Source organism: Lissotriton vulgaris, chromosome 12, assembly GCF_964263255.1.
Source record: "Lissotriton vulgaris chromosome 12, aLisVul1.2, whole genome shotgun sequence".
NCBI lineage: Eukaryota > Metazoa > Chordata > Amphibia > Caudata > Salamandridae > Lissotriton > Lissotriton vulgaris.
This window is the reverse complement of record NC_141700.1, coordinates 71,850,272-71,877,983: the sequence shown is the minus strand read 5'-3', so window position 1 is coordinate 71,877,983 and position 27,712 is coordinate 71,850,272. Positions and strand designations below refer to the sequence as shown.

General features: G+C 51.2%; 1 protein-coding gene across 2 annotated transcripts in view; it reads right to left on the bottom strand.

Annotated features, from left to right (window-relative positions):
• Positions 1-27,712, bottom strand: part of CSNK1G2 (casein kinase 1 gamma 2) — a 142,410-nt gene that overhangs the window by 77,688 nt on the left and 37,010 nt on the right. The window contains exons 1-2 of one of the 2 annotated variants that reach the window (XM_086947173.1): positions 7,693-7,937; positions 5,798-6,275 (exon numbers count right to left, since the gene is read on the bottom strand). In XM_086947173.1, coding sequence (XP_086803299.1) covers positions 5,798-5,984 — 187 coding nt within the window. In that variant the 5' untranslated portion in view covers positions 5,985-6,275; positions 7,693-7,937. Of the gene's footprint in view, positions 1-5,797; positions 6,276-7,692; positions 7,938-27,712 lie in introns of those variants that run through there. The other variant, XM_086947172.1, reaches the window with a different exon arrangement.

Sequence of the window (27,712 nt, the reverse complement as noted above, 5' to 3'; positions counted from 1 at the left end):
GAAAACTTCAATATCTTCATTATACTTGAAAAAGTGATCTTTCAGGAGAACAAAGTCACAGGTTATTCAGAACACAATTAAATCAGGCAAAGTAAACTTTGGAAATCAGCCAAGAGACATAAGTGGGGTTAGTTATGGTTGTACATTAAAGCACAGAATAGCTGAGTTACTGTTCGTCTTGCTCTTGCATCCAGAGGTTGTTATGGATACAGGTGTTCCTTGACAACTGTAATTTTGAAGTAAAAGAAGCACCCCTAGCCACAAACAAGATCAAGATCCACAATTAATCACCCCCATTATCTTTGACTTTGGGGAGCAGACGCTATGCAAACATATCCAATCTCAAAAGCTTCTAAACCACATTAGACCTTTTCTCATGAGAGGAGGAAGACGCAGACACAAGCCCAACCACGAGAGGTTCTACTCAGTATGCATCAGGGGAGCACAACCAATATTGAATGCAAAATTAAAGATGTGAAGAAGAGAGGCAAGGGTGCCTTTTTAGGTCTCGCCTGTCGATGCGCATGCGCATCGAGCAAGGCGAGAGTATTGCGAGTTATCCACTCTTTATCTACACTGCAAGGAATCGTGGCGATTCCTTGCAGTGCCCGTGACTTTTAAGGTCAATGCGCATGCGCATTAAGCTTATGCGCATGCGCATTGACCTTAAAAGTCACGGGCGCGTGCACGTCCGTCGTGTTTTACCCGCTCCGCCCCCTCCCGCCGTGTCGCATTTCTCCTCCCCCTCCCCTCGCGCCGTGTCGCATTTCTCCTCCCCCCTCCCCTCTCTTCCCTCCGTCTTGCTTGTTCTTATTGCCAATTTCATCGGCTCCGTTGCTCACGGAGATGCCCTTCAAGACTGAGTCTCCTTTCTGCTGTAACCAATTTACGGAATCCCCAATTAGTTTTCCAACACCCGCACTACTCGCCACATTCGTCTGATTTCCCCATTTTCAGAAATGTATTAGGCTGGCAACTTAATCACTGGCCCAGATACCCTGCCTACGACACTGCTAGTTGCAATCTAAAGTCGTGACCGTTCCCCTCTTCCAACCAACTCCATTCTCCTGCAGCGTTGCAGTCCATTCGACTATATGCTACTCAGTGAAGACTCAGAGCTACTTTACTTTTCACTGAACAACCGCAGCTCGCGCATATTTTCAATGTGGGGCCTCCTCCCACCACCCTCACCCTCCGGCGGCCTATAATTTTCCTATTAGTGACTCGCTGACCCACTCACTGGCCCTGCCAGTTTTCCAATTTGCTTCCCTGACACATTATGTCCTTTTCGAGCTTCGGTCCACGGGTGTCACACTCACACATGTCCGCACTTGACTCTCACGGGGTTCTCGAAGACCTCCAGGCAGACTGGGCACGTGAACCGGGAAAGTGGGTCGACAGGTAACGAGCCAAATGCACCTTCCTGCTGCTGTCTGCCTAACTCCATCGCCATCATCATACACTTCCGCAAAAACCGCTGACGTCTACGGTGACAACCCGAAGTCCCGCCCACTTTCCACGCCTAAAACCCAATCGCTGCACTGCGCATCCTGTGCTGCGTGACGTCACAACCAGGAACTTAGAGTGGGTACTGGCGGGGTGGGCCTGGCATAAAAAGCATACAGGTTGAGCTCACCCCTTCAGTTTACCGACTGTTGCCACGCTGATGATAATGGCCACATGATGACGCTCACGTAACCATCTGGACCAAACAAAAACCAACGCGGAAAAGGGAGTCTCTCAATGACAGTCCACAGCCGTTCATTTGTTCCGGCAGCTTTCTTCTCAGGAGTCGTCTTGTAAAAATGCTCCAGGTGAATAGATTGTTGGAAGGATCGTTAAACGGAATGTCCTCTATTTGTGTGTGAGGAATGAATGATTTACTGTTACCCCTCACCCTCAATCCCTCACCCACACTCACCCACACTCACCCTCACCCACCCTCACTCACCCTCACTCACCCTCACTCACCCTCACCCTCAACCCCTCACTCACCCTCACTCACCCTCACTCACCCTCAACCCCTCACCCTCACCCACCCTCAACCCCTCACCCACCCTCAACCCCTCACCCACCCTCAACCCCTCACCCTCACTCACCCTCAACCCCTCACTCACCCTCACTCACCCTCAACCCCTCACTCACCCTCACTCACCCTCAACCCCTCACTCACCCTCAACCCCTCACTCACCCTCAACCCCTCACTCACCCTCACCCTCACTCACCCTCACCCTCAACCCCTCACTCACCCTCACCCTCACTCACCCTCAACCCCTCACCCTCACCCACCCTCAACCCCTCACCCACCCTCAACCCCTCACCCTCACTCACCCTCAACCCCTCACTCACCCTCACTCACCCTCAACCCCTCACCCACCCTCAACCCCTCACCCTCACTCACCCTCAACCCCTCACTCACACTCAACCCCTCACTCACCCTCACTCACCCTCAACCCCTCACTCACCCTCAACCCCTCACTCACCCTCACTCACCCTCAACCCCTCACTCACCCTCACTCACCCTCACTCACCCTCAACCCCTCACCCTCACCCACCCTCAACCCCTCACCCACCCTCAACCCCTCACCCTCACTCACCCTCAACCCCTCACTCACCCTCACTCACCCTCAACCCCTCACTCACCCTCACTCACCCTCACCCTCACTCACCCTCACCCTCAACCCCTCACTCACCCTCACTCACCCTCAACCCCTCACCCTCACCCACCCTCAACCCCTCACCCACCCTCAACCCCTCACCCTCACTCACCCTCAACCCCTCACTCACCCTCACTCACCCTCAACCCCTCACTCACCCTCAACCCCTCACCCACCCTCAACCCCTCACCCTCACTCACCCTCAACCCCTCACTCACCCTCACTCACCCTCAACCCCTCACTCACCCTCACTCACCCTCAACCCCTCACTCACCCTCACTCACCCTCACCCTCAACCCCTCACTCACCCTCACTCACCCTCACCCTCACTCACCCTCAACCCCTCACCCTCACCCACCCTCAACCCCTCACCCACCCTCAACCCCTCACCCACCCTCAACCCCTCACCCTCACTCACCCTCAACCCCTCACTCACCCTCACTCACCCTCAACTCCTCACTCACCCTCACTCACCCTCAACCCCTCACTCACCCTCAACCCCTCACTCACCCTCACTCACCCTCACCCTCAACCCCTCAGCCTCACCCTCACTCACCCTCAACCCCTCACCCTCACTCACCCTCAACCTCATGCTAAAGATTTACAAAAAAAACCCATAAACAATTCTAAAAGCACTAACTCTAATGCTGCGAGACCTATTGCATTTCTAATGCTTGTTTCATTGTACCTTTATTTTTAAGGCTTTCCATGGCTGGTGAATCCAATGACAAAAATGCAGACAGTTCTGCCCAGTTGCCATGGAGCATTTTGCATTAATAGAGGCCATATCAGTTTAGCTTATCTAAGGACTCAAAGACAAGAACATTACACAACCTGGCTAGACACCAGCACTGGAGGAGAAACTTCCTGGTCAATGATAATGGCACAATTACTGAACATAGATCTGAAGTTACCCTTGCACTAGGCTATCACAACATTCTCTACGATTTCATGTAATGAATGCATACATTCAGGAAATCGCGGGTCACAAGGACAGGTAGACAAGGACCCTAAAACGTATCTTTTTTTTTTTTTTTTTTTTTTTTAGAGCTGCGAGGCCCAATTATATTGCTACGGCTAGTGCTTGACTAACATGGAAGGAATAAAAGGCAATTTAATCCATTGAAGAGATTAAAAACAGGGTTCAAAACAATTATTCAACATCCTCTGGGGGGAACAAAACAGACTTCTTCAGTGATTTAAGAAAAGCATGGACATTGTAGATGTTTAAAATACTGGTGGAAAGTCTACGGTACAAGTGGGAAATACTCGAATATATGCCTTGTTACGAGAAGAAAAATTATATTTATTGGTGTAATGTCAATATGGTCTAATGTAATGTATAGCAGGTTCTTTTCAATAAAAGGTTTGAAAAAAACAAAATACTGGTGGAAAGTTGATTCAGAGACCATTTCCTTCGAAAGAACGGAATATGAAAATGGGGGATCAAGTAAGTTCATGTTGGCCGAGCACAGAGTTCTCATCATGCTGCAAGGTGAAAGGAGGCCAACCCTGTAGTGGGACGCTTCAATAGCAAAAGCTTTCTGTGCAAATGTTAACATTTTGAACAGACATCTTTCCTCGATTAATATCTAGTGCCTGAAGCATATAGTTTGAGGGCCAGCATTGAAGATAAGCGGGGTCACCAAATTCTCAATCCAATGTACTAATTGACACTAGAGGTGCTGACCAGTTAAAAGAGGGTATTGAGTTAATCTCGCTTCATTGGCCAGTTTAGCGAAAAGCTGGTGTATGAGGAATATTGGATTGAGGCAGGAGGCATGAAATTTCTCTTAATTCTGGCTGGTCCCAGAGTGTCGTACTCAGTTTTCATGACGATGAAGCAGGGAAAGTTGCTACTCAATGATTGTGTGTTTCAGGGAGTAGAAAGCCTCCCAAGTACCCTAATAATCCAGGGAAATGCGCATGAATAAAAAGAGCAGAGAGGAGACAGAGTGCAATGTCAAGAAAATAATTAATGTCTAGTTACTGAAACAACGTACCTAATTAAAGAAAACATATCGAATATGTTAAGAGGGTTCCTTGTGTCCACCCAAAAGCAGAAATGGGGAACCTATTTGGGGGCTGGAGGAGGAAAGTGATGCGATTTAGGTGCCTGTTGAGTGCATTAGTATTTTAATAGACAAATCTGAGTTTTATTGTCTTTTGATGGCTATACCAATTATGAAATGAGGGATACCTATGACAAGTGGGTAGGAGTGTTATTTCTGTAGCAGGCCAGTTAGTGAACGATAACGATACCACACATTTCGTTTCTGATACTCTCAGCAATGTAGTATAAAGAGATAGATTAGAGGAGTGGAGGCACAAATGTTAAGCATAAAATAGAGGTAGGCACATCTTAGTGCTGCCTCTGGTGGAATTGCACTTTAACATCTTTGTAATCAGCAATGTCATTAGGGTATGAAGAGAACAATGGAGCAAGCAACACCGAGCCCATGCTAGATGAACGCAGCCTACAAGAGTATAGTTTGCACTTTTACAAAACTTGAATTATACGATCAAGGTAGAATTCTTCTTCACAAGACCTTCGTCAAGGTCACAAATTTGGTATCGTTCCTACTTAGAGGGTGTGTTTATTTTGTGTCTTTCACAGAAGTTTACAGCTGATCACTGCTTACCTAAAGCTATAGACAACACCTAGTGTATTTCAAGTTATTTTAATAACTCCTGGGAAATTCAAATAGTTCCTTTACATAGATAATCTCACCTCCAGTGTATAAGCCTGATAACGATTATCACATCAAATGCACAGTTGTGAGAAAGAGAGCCCATTGCCTGGTTCTAAGAAGTCAAGAGGGAGAGGCACTGGATTGTGTGGGAGACACGGATGAAAGAAATAGGAGTAATCAATGGGGTGCTACCTAAATGAGTAATTGCACACGTACAACGGTAAAAAAAAAAAAACCAGGTCAAATAATAGACATATCAGGATACATGGTTACTTATGTGCGTACACAAATTTATAATCTGTTCATCAGCTTCCAGCATGGTCAGTGATGGTCAACATGCGCAAATAAAATCAAATTATCCCCTAAACCTAGTCGTTTTTACTAATGGCTAATGGAGAGAATATTTCTTAGAAGACCAGTTCATATCATATGAACGAACGTACTCACCAAGACGGAGTTCCCCAAAGTTGCCACATCCAATCTTCTTCCCAACCCGAAAGTTGGGCCCCACCATCAAGACTCCGGAGTTGGTCCCGGCGCTGCGGTTTCCATGTGTGTTTCTTCCGCCGCCTACCTTGGACATCCTTTTGCCTTCTTCCGTCTCCCCTTTCCCTCCTCTCTTATCAAAATCCATAAGTTTGTGGTACCCCGGCCTCTCCACGGTTACACCGCTGCCATGCAAAGCCCCCAATCCGGCGAAAATGGTGCCAAAACAGAACTCAGAGTCGCCCGCTAGTACACCATCCCGGTGTGAATAGGAGGGGAGGGCGAGATCGCCACCCACAAGCTCCCAGCTAGTGCAATGTCAGTGCTCCCAGATGCCAAGCCGCCAGTCCCATCGCCCGCTCCCCGGGGCCGCCCTTGGATGGAGTGCGCATCTTTCGGAACTCCGCTTCCTTCCGATGATAACCCTTCCTTCTCCGACCTGAAGGAAAGAAAGGGAAAGAATCAATCAGAGAACAGACTAAGTTTTATACAAAGACATTAACTGTGTTCCTTTTTCAAATTCAGTAAAAACGTTAATCAAAGAAGAAATTAAAATGGCATTTGAACAAAATGTTTGTAGAATTTCCAACTGCAGCCAGGTGATCCTATATTAACGTGGCTTTGTTTCTAGTTTCCTTCCTGTTGAAATACAAGGATCATAATTGCTGGCACACATATGTAAAAGTGAAGAACAGCCAACATGGTATGGTGTCCCAAGATGGAAGCAGCATTTATGAACTTGTCTCATAATGCTCATTGAGTGGTGTAAATCCTACAGTAACGCTAGGATGTCAGCCAGCATATCAGTTGGAGGCAGACATTGGACCTTTTCTGGTAGTTCCTTGTGAGCAGGAAGTTTTTGCTTAAGGTTCAGGTGGTCTGTGCTATGAAACAAGGCAAACGATGCTTTTCCTAAAAAGCAGAAGATATCAGAGAGACAACTGAATTGATAGAGTGTTTCTTTTCTCAAGTAGTAGCTTGAAACCCGTTTTGTTTTCCTAAGAGAGGTCACTGCTGTCGTCATAGAGGTATGCTCTGCATGAGAAAAACACCTTCAGGTATATATTTTGGATACACTAAATATCAAGGTTCAAATTGACTTTTAACCGCTGTCAAGGCCAGCTACCAGAGAATTTTAGTCATGTTCCAAAACATCTGAAACTAGTATTCATTTCTTTAACAATGATGTATAAAAAAATCGTGTTTTGTTTTTCAATGTTCTTAATGATATTAACCCACTTACCTCGGGGAACCTTGGGTTCAAGAGCAGCTCTGTACTCGTGGCAAAGCGCTTCAACGCCTCGTCAGGAGCAGTAATCGCAACATAAATACAACTCCATTCTATGTGGAGCGGGCTTGCTCTGCTGCCCATGTAGACAGGCGCCTTCGTACCCCACATAGGGAAGTAAGCACTTTATAAATGCTGCAATAAAGGAGATGCAAGCCCCACGACGATACGTTCATTGCCACACCAGCCGAAGCATGCGGCTGCCTCTGTGGGGTGGAAGCATCAACATACATGTGATATGAACTGACCATGCAAAAGCAGCGCTGAGACCAGGCTGCACTCAGTGGTTAAACACAGACGGTGGTGGATTTCGAACACACACCTTACAGGCACATAATGCGAGCGAGGGCCGTGGATACTCAGACACATAGGTACTCGCACATTCTCTCTGCCCGCAGTTTGCAGACATTGCCTCAAACCCCCTAGAACCGGTTATAATTACTGGGGAGGCGGGTCACTTTCCTAGCAAGCCCTTGTGATCTGCAGTTTCCTTCAGAGAAGCCCTCAGAGACGGCGAACATTGGCGCGGCTCTTTCCCAAACATGTATAATGAAAGTGAAACCCAAACCTCTCATGTCTTTTTCCGTAGCTGCAGGAACCAGTTCCAACTTGTGGGTGAGACTTTTCTGCCGCCCATTTCCGTGTCCCGCTTGCACATCCGTGCCTCTCCCCCCCTCAGCACACCGAGGGGGCGGGGTCTCCCGCTGGCACGGGCGGGCTTCCCTTCGTGCCGCACCCTCGGTGTGCTCCCCACCTTCCGCCGGTGGAGGGCAGGGGCGTCCCACTCACGCCTCCCCAGGCAGAGCCGCCTCTGCAGGAGAGAGAGAGAGAGAGAGAGAGAGAGGTAAACACACCTCCTCCATCGGCAGGGGCGGCCATCAATGCAGGAACTACACGGGCTGGGTAAATAAACACACCACCGGCGGAACAGACCTCGCATTTACCAGGGGCGGAGAAGGCCGCACAACAGAGGCATTGTGCGGAGAATGCAAACACACAAACAGCTGGCGCGCCGGGCACCCACTACAGCCATGCACGCCGGCCAACACCTCCCACTGACACCAGCCGACACGCCCACACTGTTCCCACCAAGCATGGAACATATCTAGACAAGACCACCCCGCACATCTCCACAGCCCCACAATACCCACAGCACGTTTGGAGAGCCCCCCTTAAACCACACACCAATCCTTTCAAGATGCACCGCTGTAAAAACCTCAAGAGTCTGGCAACCTCCCAGAGCAAAACAACTCGCCTCTTATTTGTCCGCCCTTAAGGGCTTTTTCAGGGGAATGAGATGCTATTAAAATACAATAAAAGCCCACTCTTGGGTCAAGCATACGAGGGCTGCCATGAGAAGCGTTCACTCCTATACTCAGTCAATGAGAGCTGATGAAAGAGTGAAGCCAAAGCGGCAGGACATGAGGTCCAAGAGTAGGAATAGTGTGACCTCCTCCCTCCAGGTCGTTATAAACATCGTTCCCGGGGGTGGACTTGTGTGAGAGTATACTGCATTCTGGGTGTTGTAGTCTTGTTTTACTTCTATTGAACTGATTAGACCAGCACACCTGAAATCAATGATTGGCAGGCGAAACGTTAACTATGTCCGTAATGACCTTGAGTGTGGAGGTCACCTCAATAATGAAAGAGCAAGCAACACAAGCGATCGTTCCAGGTAAACACAGTCTAGAGCACTACCAACAATAAAAACAATCTCGAAGTTGCTTTGGGCCACAAGGAAGCAGTTTGCGTTTAGGGCAGGACAACTGTTGTCAAAACTATCAAGGGAGTATGTGCATCAATGGACAGACCCAACATGTAAAACAATGTAGATGCTGGCATGGGTATCCCCATCAAAATATTGCCAATGTGCAAGCCATACAATCCACGCCCAGTGATACCAGCAACATAACAATCCATAATAAATTGCGAGCGGCCTCTGATGGTTAGTCTGGGCGCCAATACCACACTTAGAAACTGAACCATTTTAACTAATCTGACGGACTGAACCATTTTAACAAAAATATAACCCTATTCTTTCGCCCCAACCACCACCACATCACGTACACCACCACCATGTCCACCCCCACGTCCAACACCACCACCATGTCCACCCCCACGTCCAACACCACCACCATGTCCACCCCCAGGTCCTCCACCACCGCCACGTCCTCCACCACCGCCACGTCCTCCACCACCGCCACGTCCTCCACCATCGCCACGTCCTCCACCACCGCCACGTCCTCCACCACCGCCACGTCCTCCACCACCGCCACGTCAACCACCACGTCCTCACCGTCAACCACCACGTCCTCACCGTCAACCACCACGTCCTCACCGTCAACCACCACGTCCTCACCGTCAACCACCACGTCCTCCACGTACTCCACCACGTCCTCCACGTCAACCACCACGTACTCCACCACATACTCCACGTCCACCACATACTCCACGTCCACCACATACTCCACGTCCACCACATACTCCACGTCCACCACATACTCCACGTCCACCACATACTCCACGTCCACCACATACTCCACGTCCACCACATACTCCACGTCCACCACATACTCCACGTCCACCACATACTCCACGTCCACCACATACTCCACGTCCACCACATACTCCACGTCCACCGCCAACACGTCCTCCACCAACACGTCCTCCACCAACACGTCCTCCACCAACACGTCCTCCACCAACACGTCCTCCACGTCAACCACCACGTCCTCCACGTCAACCACCACGTCCTCCACGTCAACCACCACGTCCTCCACGTCAACCACCACGTCCTCCACGTCAACCACCACATACTCCACGTCAACCACCACATACTCCACGTCAACCACCACATACTCCACGTCAACCACCACATACTCCACGTCAACCACCACATACTCCACGTCAACCACCACATACTCCACGTCAACCACCACGTACTCCACGTCAACCACCACGTATTCCACGTCAACCACCACGTACTCCACGTCAACCACCACGTACTCCACGTCAACCACCACATACTCCACCACATACTCCACGTCAACCACCACGTATTCCACCACATACTCCACGTCAACCACCACCAAGTCCACCACCACCAAGTCCACGTCCACCACCAACACGTCCACCACCAACACGTCCACCACCACAAAGTCCACCACCACAAAGTCCACCACCACGTCCACCACCACGACGTCCACCACCAACACCTGTGACAGGTAAAGTGTCACTGGAGGGCATAGGAGTGTCGACCCCGGCTGTACATGGGACATTTAAGGATGCATTGGGTGCGAGAAGACGGGAATAGGGTCTAGAAGTATTACACCAGACCCAAGATACATTTTGAAGAGGCGCAATGTCACAGGGGCTCCTGTAAAAGCACTTGCAGCATCTCTACCTCACAGTGGCATACCTGCATGAGCCACTCACTCAAAGCAAACGTTTGGGACCTTATAAGTGCTTAGCCATGCAACACTTGATGTTGTTGCACCAAGGATATTTTGCTGGATCTTGGATGCCGGTCAAAGTGCAGCGCTGATCTCGTTGGATCTCAGCGCTGTCTTTGATACGGTGTCACATGACATTCTTCTTCATCGTCTAGAGGCAGCAGGGGTCACCGGAACTGCCTTGGAGTGGTTCAGGTCATTTCTGACTGAAAGATCTTTCCATTTATCAGCCCCTCCGTTCCTTTCTCAATCCCATTCCATTGGTCAGGGGGTCCCCCAAGGCTCAGCATTGAGCCTGTCTCTATTTAATCTCTATGTACAGCCACTGGCGGCTGTTGCAAAAAAAAAAAAATGGGACCTCACAATGGTGTCCTATGCTGATGACACCCAGCTTGTTATCACCTTAGCTGAGGGACCATCAATATCGGCTACTAGATACAGAGCCGGGATGACAGCAGTGGCTCAATGGATGGCAAAGAACTGTTTACAGTTAAATGCGAGTAAAACCAAGGTTTTACTGGTAGGAAAGAATACCGCCCTTTGGAATGAACACTGGTGGCCGGGGTCCCATGGTACAATGCCGAAGCATAAGACATTGATAAAGAATCTAGGAGTCTGGATGGATTCCTCGCTTAGTTTCCAGACCCACACAAAGAGAGTTGCGGTCACCTGTGTTGGCTTGTTAAAGGGCCTCAATCCTCTCTTGAAAGTCTTTGACTCAGCAGTACGACAGCTCCTTGTACAGTCTACCATACTTTCGACTAGATTATGCTAGTTCTCTGCTCCTAGGGGCTAACAAAGCAGAGATACGGCGACTACAACGAGTTCAAAACTCTGCAGCCAAACTCTGGTGGGACTCCCCCGTCGGTGTTCGGTCAGGGCCATTATTCAAAGGCTGCACTGGCTACCGATTGACACCCGGATTCAGTTCAAAGCTCTTTGCCTATCTTTCAAGGTCTTAAAATCGGGGAGCCCGGAGGTGCTGGGCAATCTTTTGACCCAGTATGTGCCCCACCGACAACTGCGCTCGCTGGGACAGCACATGGCGACTGTCCCGCGGTTTAAACTTTGCCGAGTAGGAGGTTGTTCTTTCCGGTATCTGACAGCCAGGCTCTGGAATTCTCTGCCGGTACATATTCGTGGGATGGAGGACCTGCTTGCATTTCGAAAAGCCATTAAAACCTTCCTCTTCCCTTCAATATAGTAATAGCTGTGACAACTCCTCTGGGCAGTATGTTATTCAGATTTGGTAGCGCCGGACACCCCTTTGCTGGGGCAGCTGTTGCGCTTTAGAAAACTACTAACATAACTAAACACTTATAAGGTCCCAAAGGCGAGACCTATTGGCTATGCCAATGCTTGTTCTCAGGGTGCTGCCTCTTAGGAAAACACAGGGAACATGAGTCCCTGTCGTCACACTTACTCCAAGGGTAGCGTGTTGTCGTCCTACCAATTAGGCACTGTTGTCTTCCTACATGCAATATAAAAGGAAACTGTGGTGTCCCGGAGGTATTTTATTTTTTAGGAAAAATTAAAGGCTTAAAGTCAGAAGTGCAGGTGGTAGATTGGCATGTGTGTTATTTTGTACACAATATACATAATGGCATAAGTACGGCCATTGAAAAACATCAGTGACTGTAAGCGTTCTTTGATCAAAATATGCAAACAAGTAAGGGTACGGTTCTATCAGTAACTAGCAACCAGGTATGAAAATGCATAGACACTATGCACACCAAGTTACTAACATGCAAGCTGTCTAGGCATGGACACAGGTATAGACATGAGAGCATGTCCATACGGATGTAGCCAAAATTCCAAACTCATGTAATCAGTTCAGCTGCAACCATGAGCCCCGCAAGGAGAGGCTACCTGTTTGGAAACATACTGCCGAGAAAACCTTACTGGCGTATTTCTGTTCGCAGTGTGGCGAGGGGCAAAGCCAGAATCACATTCGCAATGTTGTGGTCATACATACTGTTAAGAGCAACAATAGTAACATGCGACCCGCCTGGGCAGGCACACTGCCAACATATTACCTGGCTGCAGCCAGTGCTGGCGTGGCAGCTGCATGGGCATAGCATATATAGGACTCTATTCGTTCGGTATGGCGCAGGGGCAGCGAGTTGACAGTGCGGGAGGCTCGGGACATTCCAAGGACTGGACGGGTTTTGCTTTCGGGTGGCAGAGTGGCGTGAGGCACAGCTTGTTGATGGACAGGTGGCTCCTGGGAACGGTGACGTAGGCACGGGAGCGCAGCGACGTCACCCCCTTACCTCATGACGGCGGACATTTTGTAGAGGTTGGGAGGGATGGGGGCTAGGGATGGGTGCCCTGTGCCCGCCCAGCTAAAAACAGCCCGGCTCCCTTCCGTTGCCAGTCATTACCCAGGCACCGCGGGCCGGCACACGGTAATTTCAAAACCACAGCTCTGCTTTCAGGGCCAACACCCTTCCCCGCCCGCCGCTGGATCCAGTGGCAGACAGTGCCAGCTCTGTGCTAAAGTTCGGCCTGGAAATGGAGACGGCAAAGGACCGGGCCCTCCCTGCAGGGCAGCGTAAAAAAAAAACATCCCTCTTCCAGACCTAAGAGGCCTCAGGCTGCCGGTTTGTAACCTTCTGGGGCGGGACAGGTGAAAACGTAGATGTGACGAGATCAGGAAAGTGCTCCACTTTGTGAAAATACGCAATTCACGGGAACGGCTTTTAGAGAACCAATTTAGGCTTGTAAACATATAGATGCCCTAAAACGGAGGGATAATGTACAATCGTAACAAATAAACAATATAACTTAGCATGATGGTCCTGCTTTGGCATTTGATGGCTCAAGTAGCAACCACAAACTATTTGCCATCAGAGCTCATGCTTATGTCGTCTCTGGTATTTCACGATGGAATTATACGAGCATAACATTAAACACCTATTATATATGCATTATACAAAAACCTTGGGCTGGATTATGACCGGATTCACGCTTTTCATTGTACTGTGTTTATGAGAAGCAACGTTTTTGCAAGGCCGGAAATCAATTTTTTAAGCAAGCACTGGCAAAGTAAAAGGCATGGCCTTGGAGAAGTGGTGTCATGTTTATTTTTTTCCATTACAAGCATATGTCGCCAAAATAAAGAGGTAAAAGGAAAGCATGGTGCTGCCACAAAGGGGTGAAGGCAGTCACCGCCTGGATAAAGGACAGCTGCCTCAAGCTCAAGACAGAAGTCCTCATCCTGAGCTCCGTCTGGGGTGACTTTTGGTGGCCCCCAACGCTCGGAACCCACCCACAAACCTCAGAATCATCATGGACCCCTCGATCTCAATGAAACGCCAAATCAATGCCGTTTCATCCTCTTGCTTCCACATGCTCCGCCTGCTTCGTAAGATCTACAAGCTGAGCTCCTCGGAGTCCAGGAAAAAACAGTCACCCATGCGCCCATCAGCAGCAGACTAGACTACCACAACGCACTCTACGTCGGAACCACCCAGAAACAACAGAACATCCAGAATTCCTCCGCCAGACTCACCCTGAACATCCCACGCCACATCACCGGCCACCTGAGAGACCTTCACGGGCTACCTTTCAACAAAATAATTACCTTCAAGCTCCTCACGCACACCTAGAAAGCCATCCACAACGTCACACCTACATACATCAATGCCTGCCTCACCTTCTACACTCCACCAGATAGCGCCGCTATGCCCAAATGGCCCTTTGCTACCATCCCTACAATCCAAAACACCACAGCTGGATGAAAATCCTTCCCCTACCTCTCTGCTAAGACCTGGAGCTCCCTGCCTCTGCACCTCAGGCAATCACCATCACTGCAGCATTTCAGGAAGGACCTCAAGATCTGGCTCTTCGACCTAACTGCAGATCTACCCAATCCTCCCCCCCCCGCCCCCACCGCTACCCCCCCCCCCACTCAGCACCTTGAGACCCTCACAGGTGAGTAGTCGCGCTCTATAAGAAACCTGATTGTCAGCCATAAGATTGTAATATAAACCAAAAACCATGTGTATAAATTTTAATACAACAGTAAAGGTGCTTCCTGCTAGGAATGTGTACTCAGAACAGTTATAGACATTTTTTGCTTTAATGCTGATCACAAGAAAATATTATTGGTTCAAAGAAAAATATACTATTGGCTTTGCATTACTCAGAGCATACGTTTAACCAATGTTAAAATCTGTAAAGTCTTGGCCCACCAGCCTTGACACTTAAGTTAACAACTTGAGGGTCATAGCTTAACCACTTCCGCGCGGATGACAAAGCCAGCTCGTCATGGGCGTTACCTGCGCTACGCGCATGACGAGCTGGCTTTGTCACGTAACCCACGATTTTTGAAAATCCAGCGCACAGCGGGAAAACGCGGTAGCGCGGAAGCGGTTAAAAGAGCATAGAGCTAAATAAGGCTAACCTCTTACCACATTCTCTATGCTGGGGTATAGGCAAACTGCGATTTACATTTTCTGAATCTGAAAAGACTTGTGGATGAAAATGACTGACCTAAAGGCCATGTATGTGTGTGCAATGAGGCTGGTGAAACACCTATAGCGGTCTGCAAACCAGCCACAAGAAATGAAAGTCTAAAAAGGTCCAACACCCATCATTAATTTTCTTTTTTAAGCGCTGCAATCTGCAACCAAGGTAACCATAAATTCCCCCCATTAAAATTATAATTTGTTTTTAAAACAAGGTAAAGGGACAGAGCATTACAATGTATGTTAATCAAGAGAAATGAAAATTAATTTGGACTACGTTGTATGTGTTTCACATAAAGTAGTTCAGGTTGCTTTGAACTAGCTATAACTTTATACCATACAGTTGGGAATAGAATCCTCAAAACCAGAGCAATAAGTTATAGAACCTGATTTTGAGGCAATACCAATGTCAAAATGGGTGCTATATATATAATAAAGAGATGAAAGGGCTACCCTTCATATCCTTAGTAATGGGCTAATAATACAAAATGTTCCCTCAGGAAAAGTTTTACACTAGGAATTACTTGATTGAGTACAGTGCTACCAAAGTCATTGCTCTACAACATTCCTTTGTAATATCTATTTATAGTAATTCTTAAAAAGGAAAAAAGTCTCAAACATGGATTAGTGAGTTCAAGGAAAACATATTTATAAGTATTTTCTCCATTTTACAAATTTAATCTAAAACATGCTTACTCTCGAAAAAAATTATGTATTACCTCACACTCAGGGCTCAGGCTGATGTAAGCAATGCCTGTTTTATATAAGAGGAAGAAACAAAATGAAAAAATCCAGTCAATTTTATTGATGTTAGAGGAATCATTTGGGGCAGTCTTGCATTCGATAGTTAATTCTTAAATACCAAGTAATATCTTGAATACAATTTTTTTTTTATTGGGGCTGCTAAAAATGTTTTTCAATGCGTTTCAGCTCCTTATGATGCTTTAGGGGCCTTCTCAGGGCATTGATTCAAGAACTGCAAACTAAAAAGTGGTAGTATTGCATTTACTAGACTGTATATAAAGAACAGCTTCCTTGAGCAGGAAATAACTCGTCACTGTCAGCACAGCAGAGCAGTCAAAAGGTCAGCAGAGGGAGGGGTGCCCAAGAAGAATACATTCAATTCAGCCCTGTAGTAGTATTTTGCCCCTAACAACCTCTAAATTATAGCCTCAAACATCAATACACAATTTCCAGTGTGCTGCTTCCTGTAATATTTCACCAGTACGGTTGATACACCAAATCTTTGGTCTATATACAGAGTGTGAAGTAATATATGAATTTGGAAGAGTGCATATGATTCTTTGAAGTTACTATGAAGAGATGTAACAACATAAATGTTGGAGAACAAGGTCTATGGTAGCATTGTACTCACACAAGCAAATCTTTATAAAAAAAATCCCAGGGGAACATTTTCATTTTGGCATAAATACATATAACATATGGATGTCCATACAGTACTGAATTATTAATTGGTGCTGGCCTTCCAAGTACAATGCATGTTATCCGGACACATCACGGTTTGCTTGGCACATAAGAAATGTAAGCAAATCCAGATCTTGTTGATTTCTCCCCCCCCCCCCCCCCCCCCTAAAAAACAAGATTGTTTTCCATTTTTGGAGCACACCGATGGTCCCAGTTGGTGCTATGTCAAAGTCAAAGAGTGAAATCTGATATCAGCACAAGTGGAGTCACAGGCGAAGGCCCTGTGCCTAGATGTAAGCACAGCAGAAGGCTATGCCAACATGTCACTGGGTAGGTGATGAAAATAAAATCAAAACACCACTGTGACTATAATTATTACAAGTTCTTACAAAGTTTTCCCGCCGATTAACAAATGACGTGAGAAATTAGGATTGCAGCAGTGAATATATATGTCCTAACCGTTGTTGCCTGTAGGGTGAAAGCTGGCATTCTCTTCAGGTCAAATAGATGTACTTGTTTTAGCTAAAAAGGTGCACTTCCATTAAATAAAACCTTTCACACATTAAACTGTTTTGATAAGCCCTCAGAAACAAAATTTGGAGAAAAAAAATATTACATTTAAGGATGGCTTAAAAAATAATAATAATTCTGTCGAGCCGCAGCCTTCCCTGTGGATGGAATAACTGTAAGGACACTTACTGACACAGTATTGCAGACACTTGTCAAAACATTTTTGACGAAGACATCACACCTTCAGTAGTAAAAGGAGCCTTTCACCACAAGGTAATGGCATATGATGCAGAAGCAGAGATTTTATCTATCAAGCGAGGTCAGTTTTCATATTATATGTATTGTTACTAGAGAGGTAAATCAAAGTTATTTGACATATATTTTGTGGTATCAATTTTAAAGTCATCAGCAGTACATGCGGTGTGCGCGTGACGTGGGCAGGCTCTTAACTGCATAGCTAATGCTGTGAGCAATTTCTAGGTGTTATTTTTAGGTGCTTGTTCGTAGCCACTGCGGCCTGTGGAATATTTTTTTTTATTCCGATAACAAAGACCTTACAAGCCAACCAAAACATCCATTGGACAAGGTTTAAACTGAATGGAAAACGTGTGCAGGCACAGACAAAATAATTACTGTGTACACAATACAATAAATTGTTCCTTGGCACTTCATGAAAGATGCAAAATAATGTATTAGCTACAGAAGGACAAACGTCTGATCTGCCATGGAAATCTTGGCAGATAATGATAAAAATAGAACGTAACCCTTTCATACACCAAGATGACAGGGTTCTACCAAACAAAAAGACTACAATTCCCCTAGATACTTTACTTCATTTCAAAATACTCACACCTCGTACATATCTGTTGGACCCGGCCTCGTGGCGTGGTCCCCCTCCTCCCGCATGGCGGGCCCTGGACGACATCGACCCCTGTCCTCCGGCCTGAAGCTACCCCTCCAACCTTCACGAGAGCCACCACTCATGGCGACCCCTACTCGCCCCACGCTGCTGGTCCGACCCCTATCCCGGGCCACCCTCTCAGGCCCCGACTCCATCTTGGGCCTTCCACGTCCACGCCCCGTGGCCTCGGCCGCGGCCCCAGCTAAGCCCCGACATCGAGGCACCAAGATCCGACCAGGTAGTAAAACGGCCACTTGACGGATCAAGGAGGAGAGTTTCGATGGACCTCCAGCCGTCCCCGGACGCCTGGTTTCGATCACCTCCGGCCTCCCTGGGCGCTGGCTCCACCCCCCTGCTGGGTGTCTGGACACTCTCAAACCAGCCCCTCTGACCCCCAGGTGCGAGGGTGCGGACATCAAAGGACTTCAGACCTATATCTGGGGCAGCTCTGAAATGGGTCAGCAGTTGTATCCTGGAGTAGAGAGACCCTGAGAAGAACTCGCCTATTTCGAACCCTGTAACCATCCTTGGAGCCCTGCTGCCGCGGCTCGACCTCGCTGAAACTATCTTCGGAGCCCTGCTTGCGCTGCCGCTGTTTGACCTCGCTGGAACCATCTTCGGAGCCCTGCTGGCGCTGCCGCGGCTCGACCTCGCTGAAACCATCTTCGGAGCACTGCTGGCGCGGCCCAACATCTCTGAAACCACCTTCGGAGCCCTGCTGGCGGTGCCGCGGCCCGACCTCACTGAAACCGTCTCCGGAGCCCTGCTGGCGCTGCCGCGGCCCGACCCCTAGGAACCCCCCAGCTCGAGGATTGAGAGCTGAGCGTAGGGCATCCCTGTACCAGGCTGGTACCAAGACTGTCCCGCTACCCCCTTCCCACAGTTACTAAGACCTTAAGGATCCCTCGATCCGTTTGTACATATCTTGCCGAGATAACCTGCCTTGATTGCTGATAAAGACGTAAGAATCTATCCTTGTGTGCTGTCCTTCTGTAGTGGTGCGATTGCTCGCCTGTACGATCCTAGGAGAGGAACCTCGCCAGGAGGCCTCTCGACGGCGCTCGGCCAGTTCCATAAGGAGAGGTGGGTCTCGGGGTGGTCGGCCAGATAGCCTCTGCCTCACCCCTAAGATCGCCTTTCTAACATTGGTGGCAGGCGGTGCGATCTGAGCCAACGCAAATCGTACAGAGAGTGACTCACCCAATACTGACAGAAACACACTACGACCATGACTACCAAGGAAACCAGACCGACCGCGGAGTTCCAGAAGGAGCGGTTGGAAGACTGCCGTGGGATTCAGGGCACTTCACCGGATTACTCCGGAACTGCTGGCACAGTCTTGCGCGGACCACCCCTGTGCTTTAACGGGGAACTTAGAGGAGGATGTGGAGCGATTGCAGGTCTGGTTCTCAGAGAGACTTAATGATCTTGCTCCTCTGAGACCCCTCCGCAAACCCGAAAAAGGTGCATCTGCCCCTTGGTTTACGGAAGCATTGGCAGCTTCACATCGGCAATGCAAGGTAGCGGAAAGAGCATGGCGCGTGAAATACGACGCGACGGCGAAACTCGCCTACAGGTCTCTGGCGAAAGCTTACCATCGGAACATCCTCGCGGAGAAGAAGGCTTATTTCGCGAGAAAAATTGAAGCTGCCTCCAATTCCTGTAGGGAGCTTTTCGCCATTGTGCGGGAGTTTACAACTTCTCGCGCAGCACCTACCCAGACCCCCCCCTCCTGCGCCTTGGGTCAGGGCGATTGCGGACTTTTTTACCTCTAAGATCCAGCGGATCCAGGACTCCTTCCTTGTGCTGGAGCCTGAGATGCCAGGTCGGGCGGAGAATGCCGCTGTTACCCGACCTAACGCAGGTGTGGCCTTGGCAGCTTTCCCTCCTCTCTCGCTGACCGCTTCATTTGACCTGATGGCTGGGCTTAAGTCAGGTTCCCCTCGGGATGCCTGCCCCGCAAAATTTCTGGCTAAAATGGCAGCTGTCATTAATCCACTCGTGAACCCCCTGTTGAACTGTTCTCTTGCACAGGGTGTGGTTCCCCAGTCCTGGAAGCAGGCAATGATCATTCCCCTGCTTAAAAAGCCTGGTCTGGATGTGGAGGTGTTAGCGAATTATAGACCTATTTCGCTCCTGCCGGCTTTTGCGAAGGTCATTGAAAAGCACGTGCATAAGGTGCTTGCCGATTACCTGGAGTCCCACGACCTACTGCACCCTACCCAGTCGGGTTACCGCGCCAATCTTAGCACCGAAACAGCTCTCTTGGAAGTCTCGGAGGCGATAAAGGAGGTGCTGGATTCGGGCGGGAGAGCGATGCTGGTGATGTTAGATCTGTCGGCGGCCTTTGACACCGTCCCTCATGAGGGTCTGCTTGCTAGACTCTCAGAGATTGGTCTTCGAGGGACGGTGCTCCAGTGGTTTCGATCTTTCCTGGCAGGCCGTCGACAAACGGTCTGGGCTTCTGCTTGCTCCGCCGAGATGTCGCCATTGGGTGTTGGAGTTCCTCAGGGCTCTGTTCTGAGCCCAACTCTATTTAACATCTTCATGACCCCTCTGGCGGCACTGGCGGAGTCCTTCGGGGCCCAGATCATTTCCTACGCCGATGACACCCAGCTCCTCTTCACCTGTGAGAGGGGTGCGGACTTCGATGGAGGTAGGATCCAGGGTTGCCTTGAGGCTGTGTTTCAGTGGTTCCATCATAACAGCCTCAAGTGCAACTCGGATAAATCCGAGGTCCTCTTTTTTGGGTGCAGTTCGGACCCGGACTGGAAAGTGTGGTGGCCTGAGAACATGTTTCCACCAGCAAGTTCGTCCCAGGTGGCTAAAAACCTTGGGATTAAGATCGACAATGGCCTCACACTACGCTCGCAGGTAATCGGTCTCACTGGCACCTGCTTTGGCCTACTCCGGATGCTTCGCAAGTTCCTGCCCCTGCTATCGGAGGAACACAGGAAGATCACGGTGCAGGCGATTATAGGCTCGAGAATTGACTATTCCAACGTCCTCTATCTCGGCCTGCCAGAATACCTGCTCCAACGGTTACAGGTTGTCCAGAACTCGGCAGCACGTGCCATCTTTGGACTATCTCGCCGTGCCAGAGCCTCGGGCCTCCTGGAGGCTTTGCACTGGCTTCCTGTCCGGAAGCGGATAATTTTTAAGACTCTCACCCTGGCACACAAAGCCTTGCACGCCTCCGGAGCAAAATATCTTCAGAAAAGGCTGACCTTTTACCTTCCTGCCAGGTCGCTTAGGTCTGAAGCCTTGTCTCTTGCTGTGGTGCCCCGCGTGAAGAGAGCTCGCATCGGTGGCCGCTCTTTTAAATTACTAGCGCCTCAGTTGTGGAATAAACTGCCTGTGTCCCTGCGCAGCACTCCTAACCTGTTGGCCTTTAGGAAGGGGCTTAAAACCTGGCTTTTCACCTCTTAGTTTCGGGCCCTATTAGGTTTCCTTTTTTCTCTGTTTTTATTTACTTTCCCTGTTGTGTTATGAGATTAGTGTGCAATTCAAAGCGTCGGGACACTCTTTCGAGTAGCCGCACGCTATATAAAACCCTTGTATAACATAACATAACAAAGAATTAAAACAATTCTGCAAGGACCTGGGCATTGCTACCACTGGACTAAACACCAAGGACGATTTCAAGCAGGCCCTACAAACATGGGAAGAGACAGGAGCGACGTCACCCCAGAACGAAGATAACACGATCCCAGATATGCACCCGGAAACCATCACAACCCCAGCAGAGGAAAGAAATACCAACGTAAACACGGGCCTCTCCCACGAAGACGTCCGAGAGCGAGAAAGGAGCCGGCTCCACGAATTGGAGCTCGCCCGACTCGTCTGGACGGAGAACTACAGCTGGCCGAGAAAAAGATAGCCCTTGAGCAACTACGGCTGCAAGGAGACCTGGAGGAGAAACGAAGGCAGAGGGACTTAGAGGAGAAGAAGCTCACGTTCGAGCACAAGCGTGGCTTAAAAGAACTTGAGATCAAGGCTAAAAACGGGGAGGCCAGCGCCTCCAGGAACCGGAGCCCACCCCCTCCTGCGGACACAAAGGTCCACATCCCCAAAGATGTCGTCAGAGAATACTATAAAAACGACGACATCCAACAATGGTTTAAGGCCTACGAGGTAGCCATGACCTCGCACCGGGTGCCGCAAAAAGTCTGGGGTGCCGGCTTGTGGGGTAAGTTCGTCAACGAGGGGAGAGACGCCCTGCTACAGCTCCCAGACGCCGAAATGACCTCTTATGAACACATGAAAGCCGCCCTCCTTACCCGCTATGGACTCACCCCGAGATGTACCGGCAGCGATTCAGAGACTGTAAGAATTCCCGGTACTACCTGGGTGGAGTATGTGAACTTCTATAGTAGAGCCTTAGAGGGGTGGATCAAAGGCAGCCAAGTCACCACCTACGAGCAGCTGTTCAACCTCAATGTATGGGAGCACCTCTCCAACAACTGCTTTGTCGAACTCAGGCAGCATCTCCTCGACAGCAAACCGACCGAGCCACGTAAACTCGCCATCGAAGCCAATCGATGAGAAAGCACCCGGGTCCCCCGGAACTCAATGTGAGACCCCGGCCGAGCTACCCAAGGGCCCCACCGTCCGCGAGGAGGCCAGAACCGGAATCGGGATGCCCCCGCAGTGCCTCCCCCGACCAACACTTCGCCCTCCCTGGCCAGAAGAGCGGCCCCCCCAGCATGGCCGGGGTCCCGCTCGAACGTTATCTGCCACAAATGCCAGCGACCCGGTCACTATGCCAATGACCCCAACTTCCCAATGAACCAGCGATCCAGCACCACCGGTCCGCCAAACCGCCAGATCGCCGCCGCCTCCCTGGGAGAGGAGAGGGGCGAATAAGAGGACTATGACCAAGACCAGACCGAGTGGGAGCCCGCCGCCATGTCCTTGGTATGTCTGGGCGAAAGAGACATGGTCCCCCGGGCCCCAATCCCGGCCAACACTCAGAAGTACAGCCAGTGGGTCACCATTAATGAGCACCGGGCCGATGCCCTCCGCGACACGGGAGCCAGCGTGACGGCCGTCCGTTGCCACCTGACCAGATCCTGCCCAATGTACTGTGCCCAGTGCGGTCAGCGCACAATTCAGAGAGCCTGTGCCAGATGGCCCGAATCCCCTTTGAGTGGGTGGGGGGGGGGGGGGGGGGGGTCTAGTGTCGGGCATGCTGAAAGTGACTGTCCGGGACGATGCCCCCGTGGACACTGCCTCCTCGGGAACGACTTGGAAAGTTCCCCCTGGGCCGACGTCGAGCGGAGAGAGCATCTGGGGATGCTAGGCCTCCCTGAGTCGGTCTGTACGACCACGCGATCCATGGCCACCCAGGACACCACCCCAACCGAAGAACCAGAGTGGCCCGAGCCTCCACCGGCCGCCGTCTCCGAAGACTCCGACCCTGAGCCCGGTCCCCTGGGGCCCAACCGTGAAGAAATTGCCCCGCTCAGCGACCTCCCGGAACTGGCCAAATGGCGCCAAGAAGGTGGCCCCACACGGGAGCAGTTCGACAAGAACAGAAAACGTGTCCCTCCCTCGAGGGGATCCGACAGCAAGCCGCCGCTCGGACCGCCGGAGACCCCTCGGGGTCCCACTGGGTCTATTGGGACAACGATCTCGTTTACAGTGAAAAAAAGATTGCCAAGCTGGGGGCCAGCCGGTTTCTGGTGGCCCCCCTCCGGTTCAGAGACTTCCTCCTGAATCTGGCACACGATGTGCCCCTCGCCGGGCACCTGGGGCAGGACAAGACATACAGCCGCCTGGTGACCTATTTCTACTGGCCCAAGATGAGGAATGATGTAAGCAATCACTGCCGGATTTGCCCCACCTGCCAAGCCAGCAGGAAGAGCGGCGGGAAGCACAAGGTCCCCCTGCAACCATTCCCAGTCGTCAACACCCCCTTCGAGCGGGTGGGGATCGACATCGTGGGACCCCCGGAGCCCCGAACATCTCAAGGTCACCGTTTTATTCTCGTCCTGGTGGACCATGCCACCCGTTATCCCGAAGCCATCCCTCTCCGGACCGTGATGGCTCCCGTGGTGGGCCGGGCGCTAATGGGGATCTTCTCCCTGGTGGGCTTCCCCCGAGAAGTCGTCAGTGACCGGGGTACGAACTTCATTTCCCGCTACATGAAGTCCCTGTGGCAACAATGCGGGGTCACGTACAAATTTACGACCCCCTACCACCCCCAAGGGAACGGACTGGTAGAGCGTTTAAATCGAACCCTCAAGGGGATGATCATGGGCCTGGAAGAGCCCTTACGACGCCAATGGGACGTGCTGCTGCCCTGCCTCCTCTTCGCCTACCGGGAAGTCCCTCAGAAGTCCCTGGGGTTCAGCCCCTTCGAACTATTGTACGGGCAGCCCGTCCGGGGTCCCCTAAGCCTGGTCAAAGAAGGCTGGGAGGTCGCCGCACAAGATGCTCCCCCAGACGTATACCGGTACCTCCTGACCCTCCGCAACCAGACTCGGCGGTTCCGGGAACTCGCCAAAAACAACCTCGAGGCCAGCCAAGAAGAGATGAAACGCTGGTATGATCAAAACGCCTCTTCCATTGAGTTCGAACCGGGCCAACAGGTCTGGGTCATGTCCCCGGTCGAACCATGTGCCCTCCAGGACAAGTGGACTGGGCCCTTCAAAGTGATGGAGCGCAAGAGCCCTGTCACATACCTGGTGGACATGGAGTCCCCCAAGAACCCCCTCCGGGTCCTCCACGCCAACAGGCTCAAACCTCACTTTGTCCGGACGGAACTTAGCCTCCTGTTGGCTACGGACAGCGGGGCCGAAGACGTCTCCGAGCCCCTACCGGACCTCCTGAATGCCTCTGAGAAAGACAGCTCCGTGGAGGGAGTCAACCTCTCTTCCGCCCTGACCCCAGAACAACGCCAAGACTGCCAAAAGCTGTTGGGACAATTTGCAGACTTGTTTTCTCCCACCCCCGGAGTCACCTGTGGTGCGTCCACGATGTCGACACCGGGGACAGCCCGCCGGTGCGACACTGGGCCTACCGAGTTCCCGATCGAGTTCGGACCTGCATTCAATCGGAGGTCTCCAAGATGCTGGCTCTGGGGTGGTCGAACCCTCTGACAGTCCACGGGCCAGCCCTGTCGTCCTGGTCCCCAAAGCCGCCGCCCCGGGCGCTTCTCCCGAACTAAGGTTTTGTGTAGACTACCGGGGATTGAACGCCGTCACCCGGACCGACGCCCACCCCATTCCCCGGGCTGATGAACTGATCGACCGCCTGGGGGCGGCCCACTACCTGAGCACATTCGACCTTACCTCCGGCTACTGGCAGATCGGACTCACACCAGGCGCCCAAGAGCGCTCTGCTTTCTCAACCCCGATGGCCACTACCACTTCAGGGTGATGCCCTTCGGGATGAAAAACGCCCCCACAAAGTTCCAGAGGCTGGTGAACAAGGTGCTGGTGGGGCTAGAAGACTTCAGCGCCGCATATCTGGACGATATCGCGGTGTACAGCCTCCACTGGGCCGAACACCTCCAGCACCTCCGGGAGGTCTTGGCGGCCCTCCGCCGGGCCGGGTTGACCATAAAAGCAAGCAAATGCCAGATCGGTCAAGGTTCCGTGACCTATCTGGGACACCAAGTGGGGAGCGGCCAGGTGGCCCCCCCTCCAACCCAAGATCGACGCCATCTTGGCCTGGGAGCCCCCGGTCACCCAGACATCGGTCCGAGCCTTCCTGGGGCTCACTGGGTATTACCGGCGCTTTGTGAAGGATTATGGCAGCATTGTGGGCCCCCTCACGGAACTCACTTCCAAGAAGCAGCCACAGAAGGTACACTGGACACCCGAGTGTCAGGCCGCCTTTGAGACCCTAAAGACAGCGATGTGTACCGCCCCCGTGCTCCAAGCCCCCGACTACAGCCGGGAGTTCGTAGTCCAAACAGATGCCTCAGAGCACGGTGTCGGGGCGGTCCTGTCCCAAATCAACGCCGAAGGAGTTGATCAGCTGGTGGCCTTCATCAGCCGACGCCTGCTGGCCCGAGAGCAACGCTGGAGCACCATTGAACGAGAGGCTTTCGCCGTGGTGTGGGCCCTCAAGAAACTCCAACCCTATCTCTTTGGCACCCACTTCCGGGTGCAAACTGACCACCGACCCCTGCGGTGGTTGATGCAGATGCGAGGGGAGAACCCGAAGTTGCTACGTTGGTCGATCTCCCTACAAGGGATGGACTTCACTGTGGAGCATCGCCCCGGCAGCGACCACGCCAACGCTGACGGCCTGTCCCGCTTCTTCCGCCTCGGCGAGGAGAACCCCCAAGACGATGGGTGACTCTCCCTGCCTTCAGCTGGGGGGGACGTGTGTTGGACCCGGCCTCGTGGCGTGGTCCCCCTCCTCCCGCATGGCGGGCCCTGGACGACATCGACCCCTGTCCTCCGGCCTGAAGCTACCCCCTCCAACCTTCACGAGAGCCACCACTCATGGCGACCCCTACTCGCCCCACGCTGCTGGTCCGACCCCTATCCCGGGCCACCCTCTCAGGACCAGACTCCATCTTGGGCCTTCCACATCCAAGCCCCGTGGCCTCGGCCCGACCTCGGCCGCGGCCCCAGCTAAGCCCTGACATCGAGGCACCAAGATCCGACCAGGTGGTAAAACAGCCACTTGACGGATCAAGGAGGAGGAAAGTTTCGATGGCCCTCCAGCCGTCCCCGGATGCCTGGTTTTGATCGCCTCCGGCCTCCCTGGGCGCTGGCTCCACCCCACTGTGGGTGTCTGGACACTCATCCCGGCCCCTCTGACCCCCAGGTGCGAGGGTCCGGACATCAAAGGACTTCAGACCTATATCTGGGGCAGCTCTGAAATGGGTCAGCAGTTGTATGCTGGAGTAGAGAGACCCTGAGAAGAACTCGCCTATATCGAACCCTGTAACCATCCTTGGAGCCCTGCTGGCGCTGCCGCGGCTCGACCTCGCTGAAACCATCTTCGGAGCCCTGCTGGCGCTGCCGCGGCCTGACCTCGCTGAAACCACCTTCGGAGCCCTGCTGGCGCTGCCGCGGCCCGACCTCGCTGAAACCACCTCCGGAGCCCTGCTGGCACTGCCGCGGCTTGACCCCGAGGAAACCCCCAGCTCGAGGATTGAGAGCTGAGCGTAGGGTATCCCTGTACCAGGCTGGTACCAAGACTGTCCCGCTACCCCCTTCCCACAGTTACTAAGACCTTAAGGATCCCTCGATCCGTTTGTACATATCTTGCCGAGATAACCTGCCTTGATTGCTGATAAAGACGTAAGAATCTATCCTTGTGTGGTGTCCTTCTGTAGTGGTGTGATTGCTCGCATGTACGATCCTAGGAGAGGAACCTCGCCAGGAGGCCTCTCGACGGCGCTCGGCCAGTTCCATAAGGAGAGGTGGGTCTCGGGGTGGTCGGCCAGATAGAGTCTGCCTCACCCCTAAGATCGCCTTTCTAACAATATCAAATCCTCAACTCATAAAATCAAATACCACTAGAGGTTTGAGAAGGATACACTCATATACCACAAGAGATTTAGACAAATATATGGCTTTTATTATATAATTACCATCGCAGTAATAAATCCACTCAGTGACCTGACCAGTGAGAAAGTGTTGGCCTTCTACTGGTATAAACTGTACTAATAGGACCGGTTGAATTGGATTGCGTACAATGAGACCACGATATCTCATCTCAAGCTCCCTCACCCTGTCTTCTCGAGCATCACTGAAATAACAGCAGGATGATATTGGAGCAAAGTAGCTACTGAGGAAAGCACTTTGGGTGGCAATAACTGTCTGCCACACTCACCTATTCAAATAAGCAATAGCAAGCCAG